General features: G+C 36.1%; 1 protein-coding gene across 2 annotated transcripts in view; it reads right to left on the reverse strand.

The window, feature by feature from the left end:
- The window catches only part of RBFOX1 (RNA binding protein, fox-1 homolog (C. elegans) 1), a 281886-nt gene that overhangs the window by 81970 nt on the left and 178018 nt on the right, over positions 1 to 21898 (reverse strand). For both annotated transcript variants that reach the window (XM_009887683.1, XM_009887682.1), the window contains 5 exons: positions 17394 to 17537; positions 14511 to 14564; positions 8871 to 8963; positions 7158 to 7218; positions 1054 to 1107 (listed from right to left, as the gene is read on the reverse strand). In XM_009887683.1, coding sequence (XP_009885985.1) covers positions 1054 to 1107; positions 7158 to 7218; positions 8871 to 8963; positions 14511 to 14564; positions 17394 to 17537 — 406 coding nt within the window. The remainder of the gene's footprint in view (positions 1 to 1053; positions 1108 to 7157; positions 7219 to 8870; positions 8964 to 14510; positions 14565 to 17393; positions 17538 to 21898) is intronic.

Consider the following 21898-nt stretch of genomic DNA (forward strand, 5'->3'; position numbering starts at 1 on the left):
GGCAACCTCTTCCCATGCTTAACCACCATCTGTGAAAAATGCTTTCCTAATACCTGTTCTTTACTTGCTTTAAAGAATGTGTTCTACAAGTACCTCTTTATCCTTCATTACCTAAGTGTGTGACAATGGATAAATATTTTGTATTTGTATTCAGTATATACACACCCAGAGAACTGAAAAACAGATCCAAATGGAAAATGCAAAAATTCCCAGTTTCCCACGAAAGTCACGGAAGACTCATGTATGGTTTTGGAACCTAAAAAAGGTAGGCAACTTTATTACCTATTAGAAGCATTTGGATGCGCGGTGATTATTTCTTAGATGTAAATAATTAGCTTTCCAAAAAACAAGGCTTTTTTGGACTTGCTAGCTATTATGTTTATGGGCAGGATTCAAATTCCTCTGAAAACAACTGGGTTTTGGAGTACAACCATGTTTGTTTTCAATACTGTTGCTAAAGTACCTTTAGAAACTGTTGCTAGCCATGACTGACTGCCAGTAGAAAAAGGCTGTATCACATTAACTCCAAGTTGTAACCAGGACCAGAATTTGGTCTCAGTGAAGTCTCAAGTGATAATATAGACTTAAAATATACAAATTTTAATTTAATTCAAGAAAAAAACTGTAACACAGATACTCAATACCTATGTGGGTTTATGTACATGTATACACACAAAATATATATTTATAGATAGATTTTGCTGTTGTTGTTGCTCACTACACTTTAATTCCTGGAGGAAAGTGACTGTACTGAAATAGAAAATAAAATAAAATATAAATAAAACAAAATCTCAGGTAAGACTGGGATACTGCAGTACATTTCATGTTGTACTATCTACTTCCCAATAAAAAGATGGTCATATATCGTCTATATAAACTTTAGTACGCCCAGGTAACTTAAAATCCTGCATCACAAATCTGTAAATGACTTGCAGATAACGTGAATCAAACAAAGAAACCAAACCTCACACCAAATGCATATTCTGTACTTTTGTATGTTTTAAAGAATACTAAAATAAAATATGGCATGGACAACTATAGCATAATCCTTACCTGCATAGAATTCTGGACTATAAACTGCACCAACAACTGGATTTAATTTCCAGCCTGCAGCAAACATAAAAACATAATGGAGTTAATATTGTGATTAGTGATAATACTGATTTTTTAATTTTATTTTTGTATAAGATATACAGATAAAATGGCTTCAAAAAAGGTCATTTGAATGAAAGTTTAATAGGCATCTTAGATTACTGATCTTTACTATCAGACTCTGAAGTATGGAAATAAGTAACGAAACGAGGCATTCTCTGGACATGTAGTGCTGGAGTAAATGATCAGGTGAATTACCCCGACTGCAATGCACAGTTGCCATGGTCTTATCCCCTTAAATTACAGAATTAAGTCAGAACCAGTTCAGGTATCTCTATATCATGTAGCACCAGAGTAGATCCGTTCTTTCTCATTGCTTTAACTCTCTGGTTACAAGCCAGAAAGGCCAAACCAATTCATTTGCTGGATATAAACATTTCTGATAAGCATGTGTTAGTGTAGGTTACAAGGCAATCAAATAATCTGAGGCTTTTGATTCTACTCTGGGAAAAATGAAAGCGTAGACACTGTCTGGACATGTCTATTGTGACACGAAAGAGATTTGCGCACTGTGGGATCCCAGTCAAATGCCAGACTATTTTCCATTTTCATTTGCACAGACTGTCTGCACTGAAACGGGACAATTACAGGCAGGTACCAGAAGTGACTGTACCACCTGCACTTACAGCTGATAAATGCTGTCAGCTTATTGCTATAAAGTAGCTGGCACGTAAGAAAACGCCTCAGTCACTTTCTGCAAAGCTCTGAACTGGTACACATTCAGCCACTGCCTTTGTCTTAAAGAATCACTGTCCTGCCACAGCTGGCATGAAACCAAAGCACAGAACCAAGAGATGTGTATTGTGTGTTCTGGCCAAACTCCAGCTAATCGCTGTTGTGCCCTTACACCCGATGGTTGCCCAGAGAGGTTGTTGAGGCCCCATCCCCATCCCTGGAGGTGTTCAAGGCCAGGCTGGACGTGGCCTTGGGCAACCTGGGCTAGTGGGAGGTGTCCCTGCCCATGGCAGGGGGGTTGGAACTAGATGACCTTCAAGGTCCTTTCCAACCTAAACCGTTCTATGATTCTATGATGCGGCATTTCCAGTTAAGCCCGGAGTGCACAGGCTCGCTGCAGAAGCAGGGACTGTGTTTAAAGCATATGTGATGCTAGAGAGAGCAATGCTGAAGGAACTGTAGGCGAAAGAGTAACAGAACAGCTGGAAAAAACAATGGCAAACTCCTTAGTGTTCTCAGCCACGGTGAAGTGGCAATTATTGTCTTTTGTTCAGCCACAGGTAGATCCACACTCCCAGTTAACTCCAAACTCCACAGAACATCCCCCCACCCACACTTTTTTTTTTTTTAAAGTGTTTGAACAATTATTTGAACTACCGGGACTGAAAAATTAGGGGTTTTCCAAAAGCACACTTGAAGCAGAGGAGTGGGAAGCACCATTTGTAAACGGGAATAAAGAAAAAAAAACTGAGCAAAAGCATCTCAAACTCAAGAACTACGGTACTAAATAGATCCTGTAACTATGCTGCTGGAAACAAAACACAATCACAAGACAGGGACAATACGGCTTTTCAAAATCAGAAGAGCCAAGGTTAGAAGAATTTAAACGCAAACTGTATTGAGGCTTGTTTCTGCCTTGGCCATATCATGCAATGCAAAAGGAGAGTAGAAGGTCATAAACCCATAATGCATAAGAAGACTGAAAAGGTGTAATACAAAATCTCAATAATAACACAAAAGAAAACTATTCCCTCCCTTTAAAAATACTCCTATTTCTATCTGATGCACAGTACCTATTTACCAGTAATCAACTGTTCGGTAACAGAGGTGAGGAGTGTTTTTGAAATGCAACTCCTTCCTAAGTTCAAACAGAGTAAAGAGCAGCATTGCATGCAATTGCTCTGCCAAAGTAATTGCGGCTCCTATATGTACCTAAAAGACAACTATGGAAGCTGAAAGATGGCCAACCAAGAGGGGTTAAAATTACTTTACTCCTGAAAATAACATAGGACTTTTACCTGACCTTTCAATTTTATATACTACAGGTTTATACTCAGGAATGTCATGGTATAACAAATACTCTTCGCCAAATTTTGTGTGATGGAAAATCATCCAGATTTTGAGACTTTCAGTAAAAATGTAACTTTTTAGAGCTTAGGGAATATTTAATATTTCAAATTCATTACTTCCTCAAAAGACCACTGATCAACGCCATCCAAAATGAAAGACTGGACTGAATTTCAGATCTGTCAGCTTTTGCTGTCAAAGAAACTGATAGTGTAACTTAGAAGCTGAGAGCGCCACAACTTGTCGATGAGAAAGAAACAATCCTGGAAGACGCAGCCTGCTCTTCACAGCTGAAAGCCACGCTCATCTTTCAGTTCCTTACCCCTCTCACAGTGATGGCTGTCTCATCTAACTTTTTGGAGCTTATACAGGAAATACTTAATTCATCGTGAAAATAACAGTAATTAAACTTAACTTTATCTTGTCAGCTAGCCATGTGCTGGCCCATAGCTGTGTGGGTTAATCAAGTGTGATAGGAGTTGATGTATCCAAGCGAGCATCTGCCAAGTAACCCTACTTTAGCAGCTGGAGGAGGCACATTCTCTGCAGTGGGTGTAATTTTGTGCATTTTTCTAACTGTCACAATACTAATCTCCACCTCAAGTTGAAACTATAAAAGCTCAAAACTTGAAAACCAAACAAGGAAACAAACAACCCCTCTGCCTGCCCCAAACCCCCACCCCGTGCAGTCATCAAAAAAACACCACAGGTTAAGCATGCTGAAGGGAAGGAAATAATCATACTGCACAGTGTAACAAGCTTTGGTAGAAAGCGGGGCACAGCGATGCAGAGGATTATTTTCACTTCATAGGCCAGACAGGCACCCATGGCTGGAGGAATGCTCTGGCGGGAAAGAAGCCCTGGGACACTGTTTGCTTTCCTCCTGTTTGCAAACAGAGGGGAGGGAAAGGGGAATGGGAGGGAATTTAATAGTCAGAATAGTCACTCGCTGGGAATTTGAATCTCAAGATTAGATCAACAGAAGGCTCAAATTCAAAACACTACAAGTATAAACTTTAAAACATATGTATCCCTCCACTGATTGCTGTTTCGTGTTCCTCATCCATTGCTGTGGTTCTCTGAATCTACTCGTGCATGATTCTCTGTTCCCCACAACACTGGATGAGCACCCTGAATTGCAATACGGGTATCAGAAGAAAGTACGTAACTGTGAACAGGATCGGTTGGAACACCTGAAAATGTCTCCAAGATATTTTTGCCAACAAGTTGGAACTCCTGACAATGAATTGATTTGCAAAGAAAAGATAGTTCTATCTCCAAAGCACATAAGGTCAGCCGTCAAAATCACCCTGTCTGGTAACAAGCTTGCTCAGAAAGAGCTCTCCTAGCAACTGAGCATTTATTAACTGCTTGTTTCAGGAATCATCCAAAATCACTGGAAAGCATACTTATTTCAAAAACCATCTAGGACACAAAAGTAAACCACTTACTTGAATGAAGCTGCATATATTTTAAAAAAAACGTCTAGGTTTTTGTGTTTTAAGATATACTGACTTTTGCAACCATATTTACAACACGAGCCCTGTTATCAAACAACCAGCAGTATTCAGGAATGAAAGACAAAACTGAGTGTATCTCATTTATAAATTACACTAAATATTACTGCCTGATGTTTTCATATAATACAACAGGTGCCCCAACTACATTTTGAATACCTGCCAATAACACGTCAGTCACCACATACCCCTTGAAAATAAAGCCACGCATTAAAAAAGGAGTTGTTTTGAAGATAGGCATGTGCAAACAAAAAGCTTCCGGCTATCTGCGTCAGAAGCATCTTGCAAATGTTAACATGCTTGTAGAAGAACACAGAAAAACTAGCTTTATATGTTATTTGAAAGAAGAGACCTTTACTTTAGGCAACAATAATCCTCAAGGATCAGCTAAAGCACTGGTTAATTCCTGACAAGATGATAAAGAAATAGAATCATACAATGTCAGGAAGACTGATAATAGAAGCACCGATTAAACTAAACAAAGCACCTTGCACACCTACACTTTATTTCTTGTCACTTGTAATAATTATGCAAGAACAACATGATTCTCCTTATGTGTTTACTTTAGGTGATCTCAGACATTAAAAAAAAAAAAAGTTACAAGAATCAAAATGTGTGAACTACAATCAGAGTCTGCCTTGGTGGATACCCATCAAAAGGTGTGCAAAAGAACATCCTGCATGCAACACCTTGGATGTATGGATTCACGAACATGAATTTTAATTTTTATGCATTAAACAGGATGTTTCGTACTTTTGGTGAGATCCAGATGGAACAGGATGGAAAAACGACAGACACAAAACACAAAGTGGGAAACACTTAACAGCAGATTGTCATCATTCTGGTTTTGGATATTAATAAACGATAATGTATGACCTAAGTAACCCTTCAGTGCAGGACACAGAGATGAACCTCTTCTAAAACCAAATTCCTAAAAATCTCACATCTCTATTTCCAGCATTCCCTTCCTTCAGCACTAGATGTGCTGATATGTAACGTGTTATTCGCTAATTAACAGTTTTGTAGCCTTAGGATAATATGAATAGAAAATATGTATCATCATTTATAACCCCCCCCCTACTTTTATCCTTTTATTATTACAATATAACAGACAAAGTTCACAGTATCACATGCATATAGTTAATTTAGCTCCTTATTGCAACAAAATTTTTTTACGTGATCCAGTCAAACTTCATGTCTCGTTCATTAGATTCACTGAGATGTTTTAAAGCCAGTAAAAATTGAGATTTTCCCATCTGCATCATTTGCCAAGTTCCACATTTACATACAATACAAGGAAGAAAACAGTTTCTGAGAAAGCAGGAGGAATTTCAGATTCTTCTTCTCCAGATTATTTTAAGTAGCTCAATTCTCACACGCCAAATGAAAACCATCACTTAATTTTATTTTTACCGTGGTAGGAAAAAAATTATGACTCTTCCATTAAAAAATAAAGCCACTGTTTGCCCTGGGCTTTAGTAAAACCTCACTAATGAGACCTCAGATATAGAAAATCAGATTCATTATATTTCAAAATGGAAAAGAGTCTAATCTACCTATGGAAACCTTTACTGATGTCTGTGCAGATTTCATCTGCTTTCTACTGGATGGGAAAAACTAAATTAAATTGAAAAGCAAATAATTATAACTACACAGTCTAGTTAAAACTGAAAAATGTAATTGCAATTAACTTCAATCAATGTATTACTGTTTGATGTTGTAGAGTAAGGAACTTGTTAGAATTTTCTGACCTAGGAAAGGCAAACAACTCAAGCACATGATCAAACACTGCCAAAGGAAACATTTTTAAAATGTATTGCTTCCAAAACCCTTAAATATCTATGGATTTTTTTTCTACCATTAAGGTACAACATTATACCAACTTTGGTCAGTATTAGAATGAATTTTTTTAGATAGCTTGAAATTTAGAATTTTTCCAGGGAAAAAAAGCTGGAAGCAGCATTCAGTTACAGTTTGCCCTTTACTTCTAACAAACTGTAGATGGAAGACACAGAAAATTATCTTTGACTAGATGCATGTCTCGGTACTGAAAATTATCTCATGCTTGCCTGAGACATTCTCTTTGCTGGTCTCCCTACCTCCATTGTCCAAGCAAAACTGAATCCTCCGATTAGTTCATTCATCGCAACACTAACACTGCACAAAGCTAGAAGAGAACAACACTCCTATCAGGTGTATTTTCCTATACAAAAGCCACTGTGGTTAAACACCCAGATTCCAACCCGGCAAAATGATGCATGCTAGGCCCACATGGCTGTGAATTAGCTGAACTCTACACAGACGGAATTTATGCCCAGTCATATCACGTTTTAGGTCACTGGACAAAACCTGAGCCGAAGGAGATGCAGGAGATGCAGACTATGGCACTTCGTCCACCCGATCAGCAGGAGTGAGGTTTCACATGCACTGACATTAAAACAAAGCACTGAGATCTCATGCACTTACCATTCGTGTAAGGGTTGACGGTCTTTTTATTTGTCATTACACGTGCTGTTGCATTATTTACCTAAGCACATAGAACACTGGATTAGAAAGGGTTACAGGAAGGGTTCATGTTACTATTAAATGCATGCATTATTACTGCTATTAGTCATGTAAAAATAAAATGCAATTTAATTTATAGAAGGCAACAGGTGCATAACAAAATCATACTATTTATAATTACATTTACTTTCATAACCATTTTAACTTACAAATCATTTCAATAAAGCAACATCATATCATTTAAACTTTAATAAAAAGACATTAAAAGCAAATTAAAAGGTACTGCATAATTTTAGACTTAAGAGCATGCTTGTATTCCATGATAACACTGATACAATAAATACTCAAAACAGAAAAAAAGATTATATGAAGGAACATGCAGTGGAGAAAAAGGGAAAGAAAAAAAAAAAAGGGACAAACGATTTTAGCCGTGTGCAACATAACCCTTTAGAAGAGAAGTACCATTGGAAAAGCAACATCTAGCATTCAACACTTGGAACAAGAGCCTTTTTCATTGCAAGAATTAACAAAATCATTCAAGCTTTAAGATCACAGCTAACAAAAGGATAAAAAGAGGGTGCATTATTTAACACAATATGGAGTTAACAATCTGAGTAAGATGTGCACGAAGTCATATCCTCAATCCAATCAGTGCCTCCCAGGCTTGCTTAAAACGTACACTCAATTACAGGCGTACCAATATAGAAAAAAATGTAGCATCAAGAAAACTTAATACAACAAGTCAAAAAAATTCACGTGGTATATCAGCGCTAAATACGTGAAACGGCAGATGGACTTCTCCACTTACCATTCAGCACCATCGCCAGCATGGGTATGTATACAGTTACCATGGTTACTGAGAGTTTGGTGAGGGCCCTAAGCGCTACCGTCGAAGGGGGAAAATGAAAAGGCAAAATATGCAACATCTTACTCAAAAGACGACAGCATTTTCAATTGGTATTTTTTTTATTCTAACAAATACGACTGAGGCAGTATTGAAGGGGATCCAGTGGTACTAAAGCTCATTTGTGTTGGTTTTTTACTGGACATGAATGGCTCAGGCCATCCAGCCAAGGTAGCCTGACGGTTTCATTAAAAATTAGATGTTAAGATTGGTCGGTGTCTACTCTGGCTTTGTTTCTTTTTCTGATACATCTTTTGGATGCTTCTTTCCCAATCTGAATTTTTTGAAAGCCACTGTGGATCCCACATCAACCCTGCAGCAAAAAAAAAAAAAAAAACAAACAAAAAAATAAACCAAAATAAAAAAACAACTTTTTGTTTGTTTTTGTTTTGTTTGTCACACTTTTTTTTCCTGTTGTTCTCAATTTTTTTTTAATTTTTTTGTTGGCTGGTTTTTGGAATCTACTGCACCCATTGATTTACAAAACATCCAAAATGATAAATTCAAAAGATTAAAGCTTTCATTTTTTTTTCAATTCTGTCATCCACCTTTCAGCAATAATGATAATAATAATAATAATTACAAAAGAAATAATAATAAAAAACCCAAGTAAGGCCAATTCTCTCTCTTTATATATAAATATATATATAAACAATGGGAAGGGGAAAGGGGAGCACACAGAAGACACCAATGATGCATCTGAAACAACAAATGAGAGTGAAGCAGACATTTATAAAAAAGATGAAAAGGAAAATATTTTGAACATGCACCTCGATTTTACGGCCCTCTACCACGGTGCCGTGTAATTTCTCCCTCGCCCTGTCCGCATCAGCACTATTTTCGAAAGTTACGAAACCAAATCCCTGCATGCAGGAGGGAGAAGGGGGGAAAACAACATGCACATTATTATTTCAGTCAATGACCACTTGTTTGCTTATGTTCTCTCTCTTTAATTTAATATTTTCTTGTCCTTGCTTCATTTCTGTAACATGCAAATTAGAAAAATTATAATTGTATTGAGATGTGCAATAAATAAGCGACAAATGTGAACAAATTTTTTCTGTCATCAGTTAGATAATACCCTCTGAGAAATTCAAAGAATGATACCAAAAATACCTTTCTACATGTCACTACAGAGGAAAATAAATCTAACAATAAGAAAATGAAATTAAAATAAATTACAGTGTCTCCACATAGAAAAAAATGAACTAATGAGAAAAGAAAATGAACCACGTTCTAATGACATGCAGATATCTCAATGAAATAAAAAACATGTGCACGAAATTCAACACTGAATGTCAATATACTCTAAAACATTGCCTACTTTATCATGCTGTTGTGATCATAAGAAACATTGTTCCCATGCAACACTAGGGTAACTCAAACTTTTGTCAAACTATACAGCCTTTACTTATTTTTTTATAAAAGAAAAAAAGAAAAGAAAACCACCAACAAAACAAAAGTACCTTTAGAACAAAGTATAAACTTTCTTGTTTTAACAGATCAAATAAAATCATATGATGTGAATAGAAAAAGAAACTCTGATAAAGGAATAAAAATGCAAACGTTTTGAATAAATTTAACTGGTTCATTTACTATTTATGTATATTACTTTCCACATATACAACATGCAACTGGTAAAACTCCAGAATCCCGTGTTAGTGGGACAGGAGAATACTCGGCAAATATGAAATTCTGCCTATGGCAAATGTTTTGCTTTATAATGCTATGTTAAACATTTCCAATCCTACTAAAATTCCTTTTATTATGCTAAGTTAAATTAAACACTGTTTACAATGGTAAATATCAGACATCGAAAAAACCTTTTAGAAACAGACACCAACCCTTTGAAGTAATTCATTAGCACTGCAAAGCCTTTACGTGCTTTCCCAAAGTCATCCAAACAAATAAATTTCTACATACTCGGTGTTTTGTAACAAGAAACATTAGCAAGTTACACACAGCCGCTTTATAAAGAATAGGCATTGCTGCACATTCGACATCCTACTACAACCTTTTTCTTTACTGTTACTTTAGCTTGAGCTATGGAGTTAAAGCTTCCCTCTGTGCTGTTCCTCAGCAACAAGCCATGCATCATGTCTCCTCATTCTCCAGTCCGTTCGCTAAGTTTTGTGGTCAGTATTCACCCACTTACTCTCTGCAGTTCTACCTATTGTGTACATAGTGACTGATTGAAAAAAAAAAAGGGGGGAAAAAAAAGAAGTGAAGATATTTATACATTTATTTATACATTTTATACAAAGAAGAGACCAAATATGAAAGTAAGGCAAAACGACACCAAGCACTGAGAAAAGCAATGGATATGAACTACAAAATTAATTAATCGGCAAAAAGAGTTAAGAAACTATCAGGATCATGATGTAAGTTTTTTGGGTTATTTTACCATTAGAACACATTTATTTATGCCAGTTTATAACACAGAAAGTGACGTTTATACACAGTAGAAGTTTATGTTTCGTTCTCTTCAAAGTAGCTTAAACACAGTCTGTTCCTTTTTTTTCCTCTTCTAAAGGCACACTGAAGCCTGAGCTTCGAAGTGCTCTATCAGCAGCTCCGCTTCTAGCTGAAGCCATTCTCAGAACACCTGATTCCACACATTTTCTCCACTCTACCCTCCACAACTTTAGCACAAAGCCATGACCTCCCTCGTCACCAGACACTGAGGTTGTAACTCTCTTTTCCCCAAAGCATCAGGAGTGTTCGAGAGAAAGTCAGTCCCGCTCCTCAGTACTAATCCCCCTGGTTTAGATGCCTGCAGAGGCTTTTACACCTAAACCCACGCTCAACTTTAAACCTTTCTTTCTTCTTCAACTGCTCCCTCCCATCTTGTCAAAGTTCCATAAAAAAAAACCCCAAAGCTCATAATTTAAGATGCCATTAAGAAAATGTCACAGCAGAAAACGTCAGTGGAACCACTGAACCAACGAGCCTCGCTCCATGCAATAGCACAAACTCCAGTTCTGTTTGTTCTCCCCTCCCCTCCCCTCCCTGTTGAACAATTGCCCCTTCTCAGAACTGCAAACGTTTGGTGGGAGTTGTTTAGTCAAAATCTGGAACTGGTCTTCTTAGCTCACAGCACTACCAGTTAATTTTTTTCAAACAACTGAAGGGAAAGATAAAAAACCTCATTATATTAAAAAATTAGAAAAAGATATAAAGTAGAGCCACAAGCCAAGATATGACAGGAATTTCAAAGATTCTGAAAAGAATACTCATTGTAATTTTTAAATTTCTTTTGTTGTTCTCATAATTAACACTATTTAAATTAAGCTCTTATTATTTATGTAAATCTTTACTTTTACCTAGCTAACACAGAAACTCAATCACAAAACAGATTCATTCATCATACATTCAAATATCTACACAAACATGTTAACATTAATTTTATATGCAGCTGATTCAACAGCTACCTTAGCTTAATATACTATGTATTTTATTAAGCAGTGATGTAAATTTCTGCACTTTATTTTTAAAGTCTGTCAAATGATTTAGCAATAGCCAAGTTAGTATGTGAGAAGGTTCTGTTTAAATTTGGGAGGTGCTTTGGAACTCTTCTTATTTGAAGAAATATATGTAAATACGATATATATTAATATATATACACACAAAGAGACTTATGAAAGTATATATGTAGTATATAGCTTTATAGAGCATTAATTTACAACTGTAAAAAAAATGGTACTTGTTGATGTTTCTGTATCTTTGCAGCCTTGCAATTGTGGCCGAGACAAAAGCCGTTTGCAGCTCTATGGAGAGCTTCAGTGCTAAAAGAGCAGAGTAGCCTTAAAATAGGCACAGTAACGGAAGCTATACTTCAAATTGTCCTTCCAAGATGAGTGGTAAACGCAGAGAAAGGCAAGTTACCAGCAGTTTTTAATGTCGCTTTAATCAACAGCTTCAAGAATTGGCAAAGGTAAACCTCGTTCATTTAACACAGGTTGTAAGAAAGATCTACACCACACCACCACTGCCATTCTTGCAATTCTGATAAAAAGGAGAGTTTCAAATGTCATCAGTGTTGCCATATTATTCTAACAAAAGTTACCTTAATTATTATTATGCCCCCAAACAAACAGAAACTTGTAGTAAGAAACTTGTATTATTTTAGGGTTTCTTCTATGGTAAGACTCCCTTCTACACAATTATTTTATACTTTAGGGTGATGCTGCAGCATTATGTTTTTTGAATCTGCAATTCCATTTTTCTTAACTATTATGGTATGAAAATGAGCTTAATTCTGTTGGGTTTGCAAGAATCTTTTTAAACATTAATTATTGGAATAAAAAGAAATAAACAAAAACGGAAACAAAAAATATCTAGCAATTCGTTTATGCCAAAGTGCAGCTAGAAACAAACTGGAATTTTGATCCTGCAAACTTTTTTACCTGTACTCAGTTTGAGACCACTCTAGTAGTCCTTTCAGTTTCAGTGGGATTTTATGAAAACATAGATAAGCACTGCCAGGAATGGGACTTTAATCTGGTGCATCTTAAATCCTACAGAATGGACATGAAATGATCAGATTAAAAAAAAAAATTAAAAAATAAAAGATGTTCCTCTTATTACTAATCCAGTTTTTTAACTTTTTATTTAATTGCGAGAATCTAAAGGTACTTCTGCAAATCAAAATACTACGTAGCTGTGCCTGAAATAACTTTAAACAAGATGAGAAGCAGCATACATAAGCGATGAGATGCATCACAGAACTGGTTTAAGTATCTTGAGCAGCTTACTCGGAGCCAGCGTGGATGCACCAATGCAGCACTGGATAGCGCAGAAGTATTTAATAGGAGACCTTAGAGTCTCTAACAGAGAGGGGGCACCTAAGGCAGTGACAAGCCCACCCAGAAAAACCACTCCCTTGCAAAATCCTTTCTATGAGCTTGTTTTCAGCACAGGGAATTTTTCACTACTGGAAGAACACTATTAAAAAAAACTCAATTCAGAAATACCTCCTCACCCCATCTCCCAAATCTTTCACAAAAGCCTTACACTTATGCAGTCTGATGCAGACGTGTTGGTTTAAAGTCCTACATATGTAAGATTTAATGGCTAAACAAACGTGTACACCACCACCACGGCACGTGTACTCAGTTCCACTCCATTTCAACAATCAAAGGTGGCAAGCGTGGGATTGTTTTTTGAAATTTATAATACTATCCAGTAGCAGCAGGTTCTGGACAACAACGTCTTTTGCAAAGACTACTGAACAGTCATAATTTAATGCTAACAAATTCAGTCAGAGCAGGAGGTCCTAAGCCACCAAATTCCATACATTTTGGTTTTTTACTGAAAAAGCAGTAAATGTTCCAATTGGATTTCGGCTAGCGGGGAAGGGTACTAATTAATGAATGTCAGAATAACTTTGAATATAAACCAGGAAATTACAGGTATTTTATTAAAAAAAAAAAAAGTGATGGCTTTAAATTTAGAATATAAATACAAACACATTAAGGGAAAAATTAAAAAAATTAAAATATATCTGATTTAAGAGAGATTTATTATATACCCGATTCTCAAAAAATTACAGATTACACTATGTCTGTAACAGGAAAAGAATTCCATCGTTAATAATAAACTATATATGAGAGTTACAGGAAGACTGAAGCACTGGGGGATAAGCATTCTAGTGTGTCTGACATGGGAGGAAAAAGAAAAAGGTCTCATGTATGACACATAAACCCTTATAATGTAGCTGATATCATAGGTGAAGCATCCCGGGCTACAGTTTTGCAGCAGCTAACGATGCTAGTGCAGTCATAGCCATTCTATCTTGCTTTATTTCTTAAATATTGAATAAACTGAAGTCTGCATTTAAGGCAAAGTAATTTTCAGAAAAAATTAAATGTTTGCAATACAATACGAACTCTTTTAGTCAAATAAATGTTAAAATAGATTGTTTTCAAAGGGTTGGTGTACTGAAGCTTTAACTAAAGAGGAAAACATCTGCACTTAGATAATCTAGAGCAATCACATATTTTCTCAGCTAATTACTAAAGAGGATAGTTATTAGGTACCATTATCATCTTTCATTTCAATAGGGGAAAAATACCTATACTAATACAAACCTGCCTACAAATATCTGTAAGTATGGACTCATCTTGTAAAATAAACAAGATAATTACCATTGAAGAATACAGACAGCAGAAATCAACATTCCCATAAAACAGATGACAGTTTAGAGTAGCTAAAATTACCCCCTTTAAAAGATATAAAATGAGTCCAATGATTTTCATACTGCTTAGGAAACTGAATGACAGCTCAGAAGATGTTTTCTCTAACATGGAATATCAAATGTTGTTTTTTACAGCAGTGCAGTTGTTTCCTTTTACTCATACAAATACTTTAAACAAATTAAAAAAATTCCATGGGTGAATTAAACTGCTTACCTTTGAGCCTCGCTCATTAAAAATAATTTCAACATCTAAGATTTTACCAAATTGCTGCAAAGAAATAGAAAAGTTACATGAAAATAAGATAACTTCAACACTTCTATCATATACAGTACAAATATTTGTTTCAGAAAATGGTGCAGCACATAAAAAATTTAAAGAATATAAAATCAAAAATGGTTAAGCACCAAAAAAGACACAGTGAAGAGGAGCCAGATCAATATTACAAATAAATCGTATGTATCATTACACTTGTCACTATCATTCCACAGTTGCATTTATGAACTTTAAGTTCCATGAAACCACCTGACAAAGAGGAAATCATCATTAAACTGTGATCACAGGGAAGTGAAAGTCCCAAAGATCTTTTTTTTATGATTTGTTTTGTGTTTGCACATTGTGATCCACCGAGTCCAGCTGCCAACACTGTTTTTTTTCACATGTAATATGCTACTGAATAGTTTGTTTGGAGTGTGATAAACATAACTAACAAGACAGGATAAACAGCTGCGTGAACACCGTCACCGTCTGGTCAACCTTCCCTCTAAAGAACCTTTGTCTCAGAAGACTTTTTGCAGCTGCTTTCCAGGACGGGTAAAGGAGTTTGGTTAATTGTGCTTTACAGGAATAAGATTAAACCAGCTGGGAGTTTTGTCACTGGCCACAAGAAGTGAGCATTTCTCTCCACCCTTGCTGAATATGGATAAACATTAGTCCCTAAAGCAATTCTTGTCTTACCAGAGTATAATTTTGAAAACCAGAATGGATACCCACTTGCTGGGGATTTTTCCCTGCTCAGAATTGTACTTTTATTATAATATTAGTAGCAACTGTTATTACTATTGACCTTATAATAGCACTCATCATCATCTAGGCATTGTTCACACACACAAAATTTGACCACAGTTGCTATCCCAAAGAAAAAGGTTATATTGGACTTGCCTCAGTAAGAGAATAAATGTTTGACTTGCGCAGCATTTAGTTAGAACACTTTCTGATATCACACATTTTGTGATGTGACACTGTAATGTATTAGTGGATCGTTTCTGTTATTTCATATCTGATCAACATTTAGTATGAATTAGTGTTAACACTGATAAATGACACAATATATTAAACAAAAGGGCAGAAATTAGAGGAAGGCAAATGAAGAGTAATCTAACAATAGTCCAAGGAATTTCAGAAATGAGCCTATACTTCAGTATTTTAATATATAATAAACAATTGCAGGCCAGAAAGGACAGTATTCCTTCTCTAGCTTATTAAAGTGTTTCAACTTGGTACTGAAAATCAACCATCATTTGTTATCCCTTGGCTTATTTTATCTTATTGCATTCACCATTTAGGTAATATTTTAGCTGCAACTTTAGCCCATAAGCAGACACTGACTTAATGTTTAAGCAATCCTCCTCTGCTGTGCGTCCATGGAAAAAGGTCAGCTGCTATGTGTATAATGTGGTCATGATGCAGCGTTACCATATTTCACATCAGATATTTCAACTCACACTTGCGGAAATTTCATTTTTCCTATCAATTCAGAAGGCTAAAAGTCTACTGTTACCAAGTCATTCTATAGCTGGAAAACTCTAGCAATTCTCCAGCATTAGTGTTTTGAGACCTAAAACTTAGAAATAGTGAAAAGAAACATAGTTTTTATTCACTTATAAAATACTACATTCCCTCAAAAAAAGAGACCCTTTCATTTAATGTACTTTCAAATAAAATCCATCTATTTAAAATGGTTTGTTTAATTTAAATAAATTTGCATATTTTTCCCTAGAGGGTTAATTATTATTGCTTCTGCTATTCTGCTGATGTGCTGTAAGCTGCATTTAGGGGAGGTTACTTGTAGCAAGTCAGATACAGCAAAACAGTCACTCTCATTTCCCAATACTGTACCAGGATTCTTTTCCCACCGACTGTTTCCTTCACTTCACACACATAAATACTGAAAACCACAATGTCTTAACTCACATACAAAGATATTAGAAGAACTTAAGAATCTGAACTGAACATGAAAGACGGAGAGAAGTATAGTGCCATGAAGTACTTGATGCTGCACTGTATAACAAACTGTAATGCAGAAGAGAATTTAGTTTTAGCAAGTCAGAAAAAAGAAAGCAAAAGGAAGTGTACCAATTTGAAAAAGGAAAAGCTGGGTTCCAATAGCTGGTCAAGTACTATTTCTAGATTTTATTTAGTGACACTTCAAAATAAACCTAAGAGTTCTTGGAGCAGAGAGAAGAAGCCAGGTCTAACCTCTCATGGTTATGAGCCTAGAATTGATGGCACGTATGAGACGTGTGAAATGCAGCCAATGCACAGGAAGGTAGCTAGTGGCCTGGGCAAAAGCTAAAATTCAGAGCCTTAAAGAAAAATACTGGCCAAGTCTTCAGAAGCTTACAGACCTACAATACCTGTGGGGTCAGGTGAGGATTCCTACTCCAGGACTTCCTGCGTAAATTCAGCCCATGCCTTACTTCTACAGATTTGGGTCCCTTGCTCATGAGGTCAAGCATTGACTATTTTACACGATGCTTTCCAAAAAAAATCAATAAATACAGGCATATAAATCCAGATGTGTACAGCAGATACACATATGCGTTCAATATTTTAAGGCAGTGTTTTTTTGAATATAACACGAACAGGCACAACACATAGGATACACTCATCTGTACCACATACAGGAGATTCAGCAGAATTTCATTTCCCAATTGTGGCTGGCTGATCAGATGTTTGGTTATAAACAAATGAAGAGAATCTTGACTGAAAATGGTTAAACAGTCTAAATCAGAGATATTGCTCTCACGGCTGCCTAAATATAAAATAGCTATTTCAATGCGAATATAAAAAAAGCATAAATAGAGTATGAGTACTTACACCAAACATTTGCCTAAGATCTGGATCCCGGAATCTGAATGGTATATTTGAGACGTGAAGCCGTTTTGGCTGTGATTTGTTTTCTGTGTTTTCAGAAGATTGTGTCTGTTGCTGGCCATCAGTCTGTGCTGCATCATCTGTCTGCTAAAAGGGTAAAGCAAAAGAAATTAAAGCACACTGTAAGTGTTTCTGCCATTTTTAATATAAAGTGGTGTCTTTAAATTCAGGAAAAAAAAAACCAAAACAACAAACCACCAGGAAAGAAAAAAGCCTGAAAAGGAGTTAAATCCACTGAAACGTACTGAAGAATACCAGAAGTTGAAATACATGAAAATCAAATCCGTTTTTGTATCTGTCTCAACTGTCTATGTTTATAAGTGATATTTTTAATACATATTTTGAATAAACTGGAAAATAGGACGGAGATTATTTTCTGTTGATTTTCTTAGCTATTTTTAAATAATGAATAAATATGTCTCCCTACGCTATAAAATAGTTGAAACCCCTTTAACCTCATCAGTGTTTGCCAATAGGAAAAACTGAATCTCCATGTCCAAATAACAGCCTACTTACAGAAGCAAGCTATACACTTCCAAATAAGATTAGTACTTTCATTCAGAGGCCACTGGGACTTCTACACAGGAGGTAGGTAACACATCACATCCTAGTTGCCATTTCATAAGCAGTGCTAATGGGCACTAGAGGGTCATTTTGTCTAGATAAATGGTCACCATTATAGAAAAGGCCTTGAGTTGTAAAAGGGAACAGAAGTATAATCAGTGGTGAAGGTTGCCTGACATAAAAGTGAGGCGCGGAAACAAAGTTTTACAGATTTTCTTTCTCGCCTAAATAAGAAGTACTATGACATGATCTTACAGGGATAACGTTCCCCAGTTTTGAAATGCTATTTTACAATTGAAGGACATTGCTGTGTATTACAATTCAACAAACAAACTTAATTATACACCCCTACAGAGAACAGGAAAAACCAATGTTCTTCATCCAAAAATGAAAACTAACCAATGGTCTATCAATAGCTGATAGAAACTTCTGGGCTGTGTTAATTAATGATATCATACAGTGCCTAATTAATCACCCTGTGTACAGCACACATTCACTGGAAGAAAATTTTGCATGGCTATGTAAAAACAGCATAGTTATTTTCTTTTGCACTGGTAGAAGGGATTTGGAAAAAAAGGCGAGGAAAGAAAAGAGTTGAATGAAGCTACAAGGATTATGTATTTTCTCGGTCCTTCCTCTTTCTTCTCAGCATATTCATCTTCCAAGTATTCATTTTTTTCTCTTACATTCTAATGTTACAGTTCAGCTTGTCTTTCTGACTTTTTTCATTAAAAAAGAGTCCCATTTCCTGCTACTATCAAATTTCTTTTAAGAGACAACAGTTTTAAGCAAAATCAAAATGGTTAAATAAAATAAACCTTACCACGCAGTTTTAGTACCAATAAGCCTGTTAAGGAGGAAGCAAAAGAACTCAAACAGAATAAATAATTTACATTAGCAATAACTACATATAAATTTGATTCTAGCAAGTTAAATGCAACATCATCTTCCCCAGTAAATGCAAATGTTCTCAAAGTACAAACATTACAATTTCCTGTATTGCCTATATTTCTGTGCTAAGAACACTTTACAAATAAAGATCCTTATCATTCCTGCAGAAGCATCAGCAGCGTATATATTTCATTGGCTAGAATGAAAATCATACACAAATACAAACTTTTGTGTGCACTGGAGAAGGATTTTCAAGTGATCCAAACAAGGAACTTGGAACAGCTCGAGCGTAAACCTAAAACTGAGTCAGTGCCACCACTTGTCTTCACCTGCTATCCCCTGAACTTACAGGCAGGGCCCCACAAATGAAATAGTTCATCTTTACAATTTTCTAGTCATTTAAATACTAAACACGGTATACAGCTGTTATGAGTCAAAAACATGTCCCATGCTAATCTCTTGCTATCTAAAACCAACTCAAAATTCAAAATTTAGATTTTAGACGACTGTTCCATCCATAAACACCACAGAGATTACTTTCTACCTTCAGGCTTTAAAAGGACAGAAATACGAAGGAAATTTGGTATATGAGAGCAGGTGGAGGATGAGGGACTGGAAACTCGTGAAATACAACACTCCAGAAGAATTTAAGGTCAATTGGATTAATCTGAAGAGAATTAAAAAATTCTGAAGGTGCTGTTCAGCTTCAGGAACAAAGGGTGCCCCAGGAAGAAATTATATAATCAGCATACTGTATCAATGCAAATTGGAAAAAGTAATTTCTGTTCATTGTATTAATATAAATGCTGAGAAACAAGGAGTAGGAGGGTTGAACTGTGCACTATTAGCATACCAAAACATTAGGAGCAACTTCCGTATGAAGAAGCTGAACAGACACATTGCCAACAAAAAGCCATTGAGGTTTCTGAAGATGATGCTAAAATGAAGGAGCTACAAATTATGGGGGAAGTAGGTAAATCCAGGTACTGTTATTTCCTGGGTATTTCTTTTTTATTTTACCACTTTTGTTCACAAAAGCATGAAATTTACAGTTTCAGAAAAGAATACCTCAGAGTTTGGGCAGTAAGGACTGAAAACCAGAAGCCAGCAAGTCACTGTCATGAAAGATTCATACCTGTAAATGCCTTTAAAGAAGTGTGTGGCAGAATTAACAGAGCTAACAATTCAAAATGTATGAAAAGCTTGACAATATAACAGTGTCTTTACAAAGCATATAATGATTCAGAAATCTATGGATCAGCCTAGGAGATCTGGAGAAGGATAACTGCAAATTGAAATTGGAACATGAAGCTTATACAAAAATTTCCATGTAACACCAAGGAGGTAAAATACACTTAGGACAGGGGACAGGCTGGATTTAGTGAAATCCCAGAAAGGAAAGTTTCAAAGCCCTGTGGACTCAAAGAGCTGGAATACAATTTACCTTACATATAAATAATACATTTCAAGAGAATATTTTCATTGCTAGAGGATCTAAAGACCAGTGCTTGATATTTCCTTAAAAATCAATTGAAGTCGGTATATGACATTAGCCTCGCTACATCCCCGCAGTCCAGTATGCAATCAGTACAAGTCCTGATCTCTTATGGGTTTGGTCTCTTTCAATAGCCTCCCCTGACTCAATCAAGTAAATTAGTATGCTTTATGCAAAACATAAATAAAGAACCCCCCACAAGCCTTGCCATTAAACAGAGATTACATAAAAGGGAGTATAGACTGTGTGTTTTTTCACGACCTCATTTTTTGAGTACAAAGCAGTATCAGAGTTATCTTCACATATCAAAAGGTCATGAATTTAACTTTGTGAAGAGATCACAATTCATAAAGCAACTATTCAACAAATTTTACCATTGGAATTATCTGCTATCTGGTGGTATTTGCTTTTCCGTGTGTGTATTGGGGTTTTTCCCTATAGAAGATGGCAACATAAATTCATATACAACTACTAATCCATTATAATCTTGTTTATGGAACTGCTCTCTAACCAGTGATTTTCCATGCCGTATTTGTGCGGTGTTATTGCTGTGTGAACACCTTGCATTTGATGTTTTTGAACAGCATCTTATTTTTCCAGATGATACCTACAATTTATCAAGATTATTTTGAATTCTAATCCTGTCCTGCAACGTACTTGCAGTTCTTCCCAGCTTGGTATTGTTGCAAATTTAATAAGTATACACTCTATTCTATCATTCAGATCATTAATGAAAATACTGAAAAACACTGAGTCACCACAAATCCCTGTAGAACTCCCTTTAATAAATCTCTTCATTTTGATAGCGAGCTGCTTCTTAAACCGAGTTTTCAGTTTTGCACCCAGCCTACTGTAGTTGCATGTTTACCATATTTCCCAGCTTGCTTAAAAGCACTTCTTGTGTTAAAGTGTCAAAGCCTTATGAAAAGCAAAATATAACATTGAAGGCTTTTCCTGGGTCCACAAAGCCACTGTAGAAGTAAAAGACTATCTTTTTGACAAATCCCTGCTGATGGCTATTCTCCTTGTACTTTCAGTGTGCATTTACCCGTTCCAGTATTTTCCCAGGCCCGAGACTCTGATGATAGCACATCCCTTTAGCCTATACAACTAACATTTCTCTCTCCCTCCTCTTTAAAAACCAGCATTATGTCTACTCTACTCGAGTTCTCCAGTACCTCTACTCATTCTCCACAAGGTAACAGACACAGACACTAATCGCTTCACAATATTATCAGTTTAATCTTAAAGTACCTTGGAACGGAGCTAATTAGAAATGGTTAACTGAAAAAAACCCACCACACCTAATTTACCTCAATATTCTTTAATTGGTTTCTTCCCTCTGAGACCGACAACTTTTTCTGACAGTTGGGAAATTATTGCAATCATCACCCAGCTCAGGCTGAATTCTACAGCGAGGAATCATGCAAAGAAGAAAGGTTTTCTTACCCTTCTTCCCCAGACTGCATTTCATACTCACTCTCAAAGATTCCCTCTA

The sequence above is a fragment of the Charadrius vociferus genome, unplaced genomic scaffold (assembly GCF_000708025.1).
Source record: "Charadrius vociferus isolate BGI_N301 unplaced genomic scaffold, ASM70802v2 scaffold486, whole genome shotgun sequence".
Lineage (NCBI taxonomy): Eukaryota > Metazoa > Chordata > Aves > Charadriiformes > Charadriidae > Charadrius > Charadrius vociferus.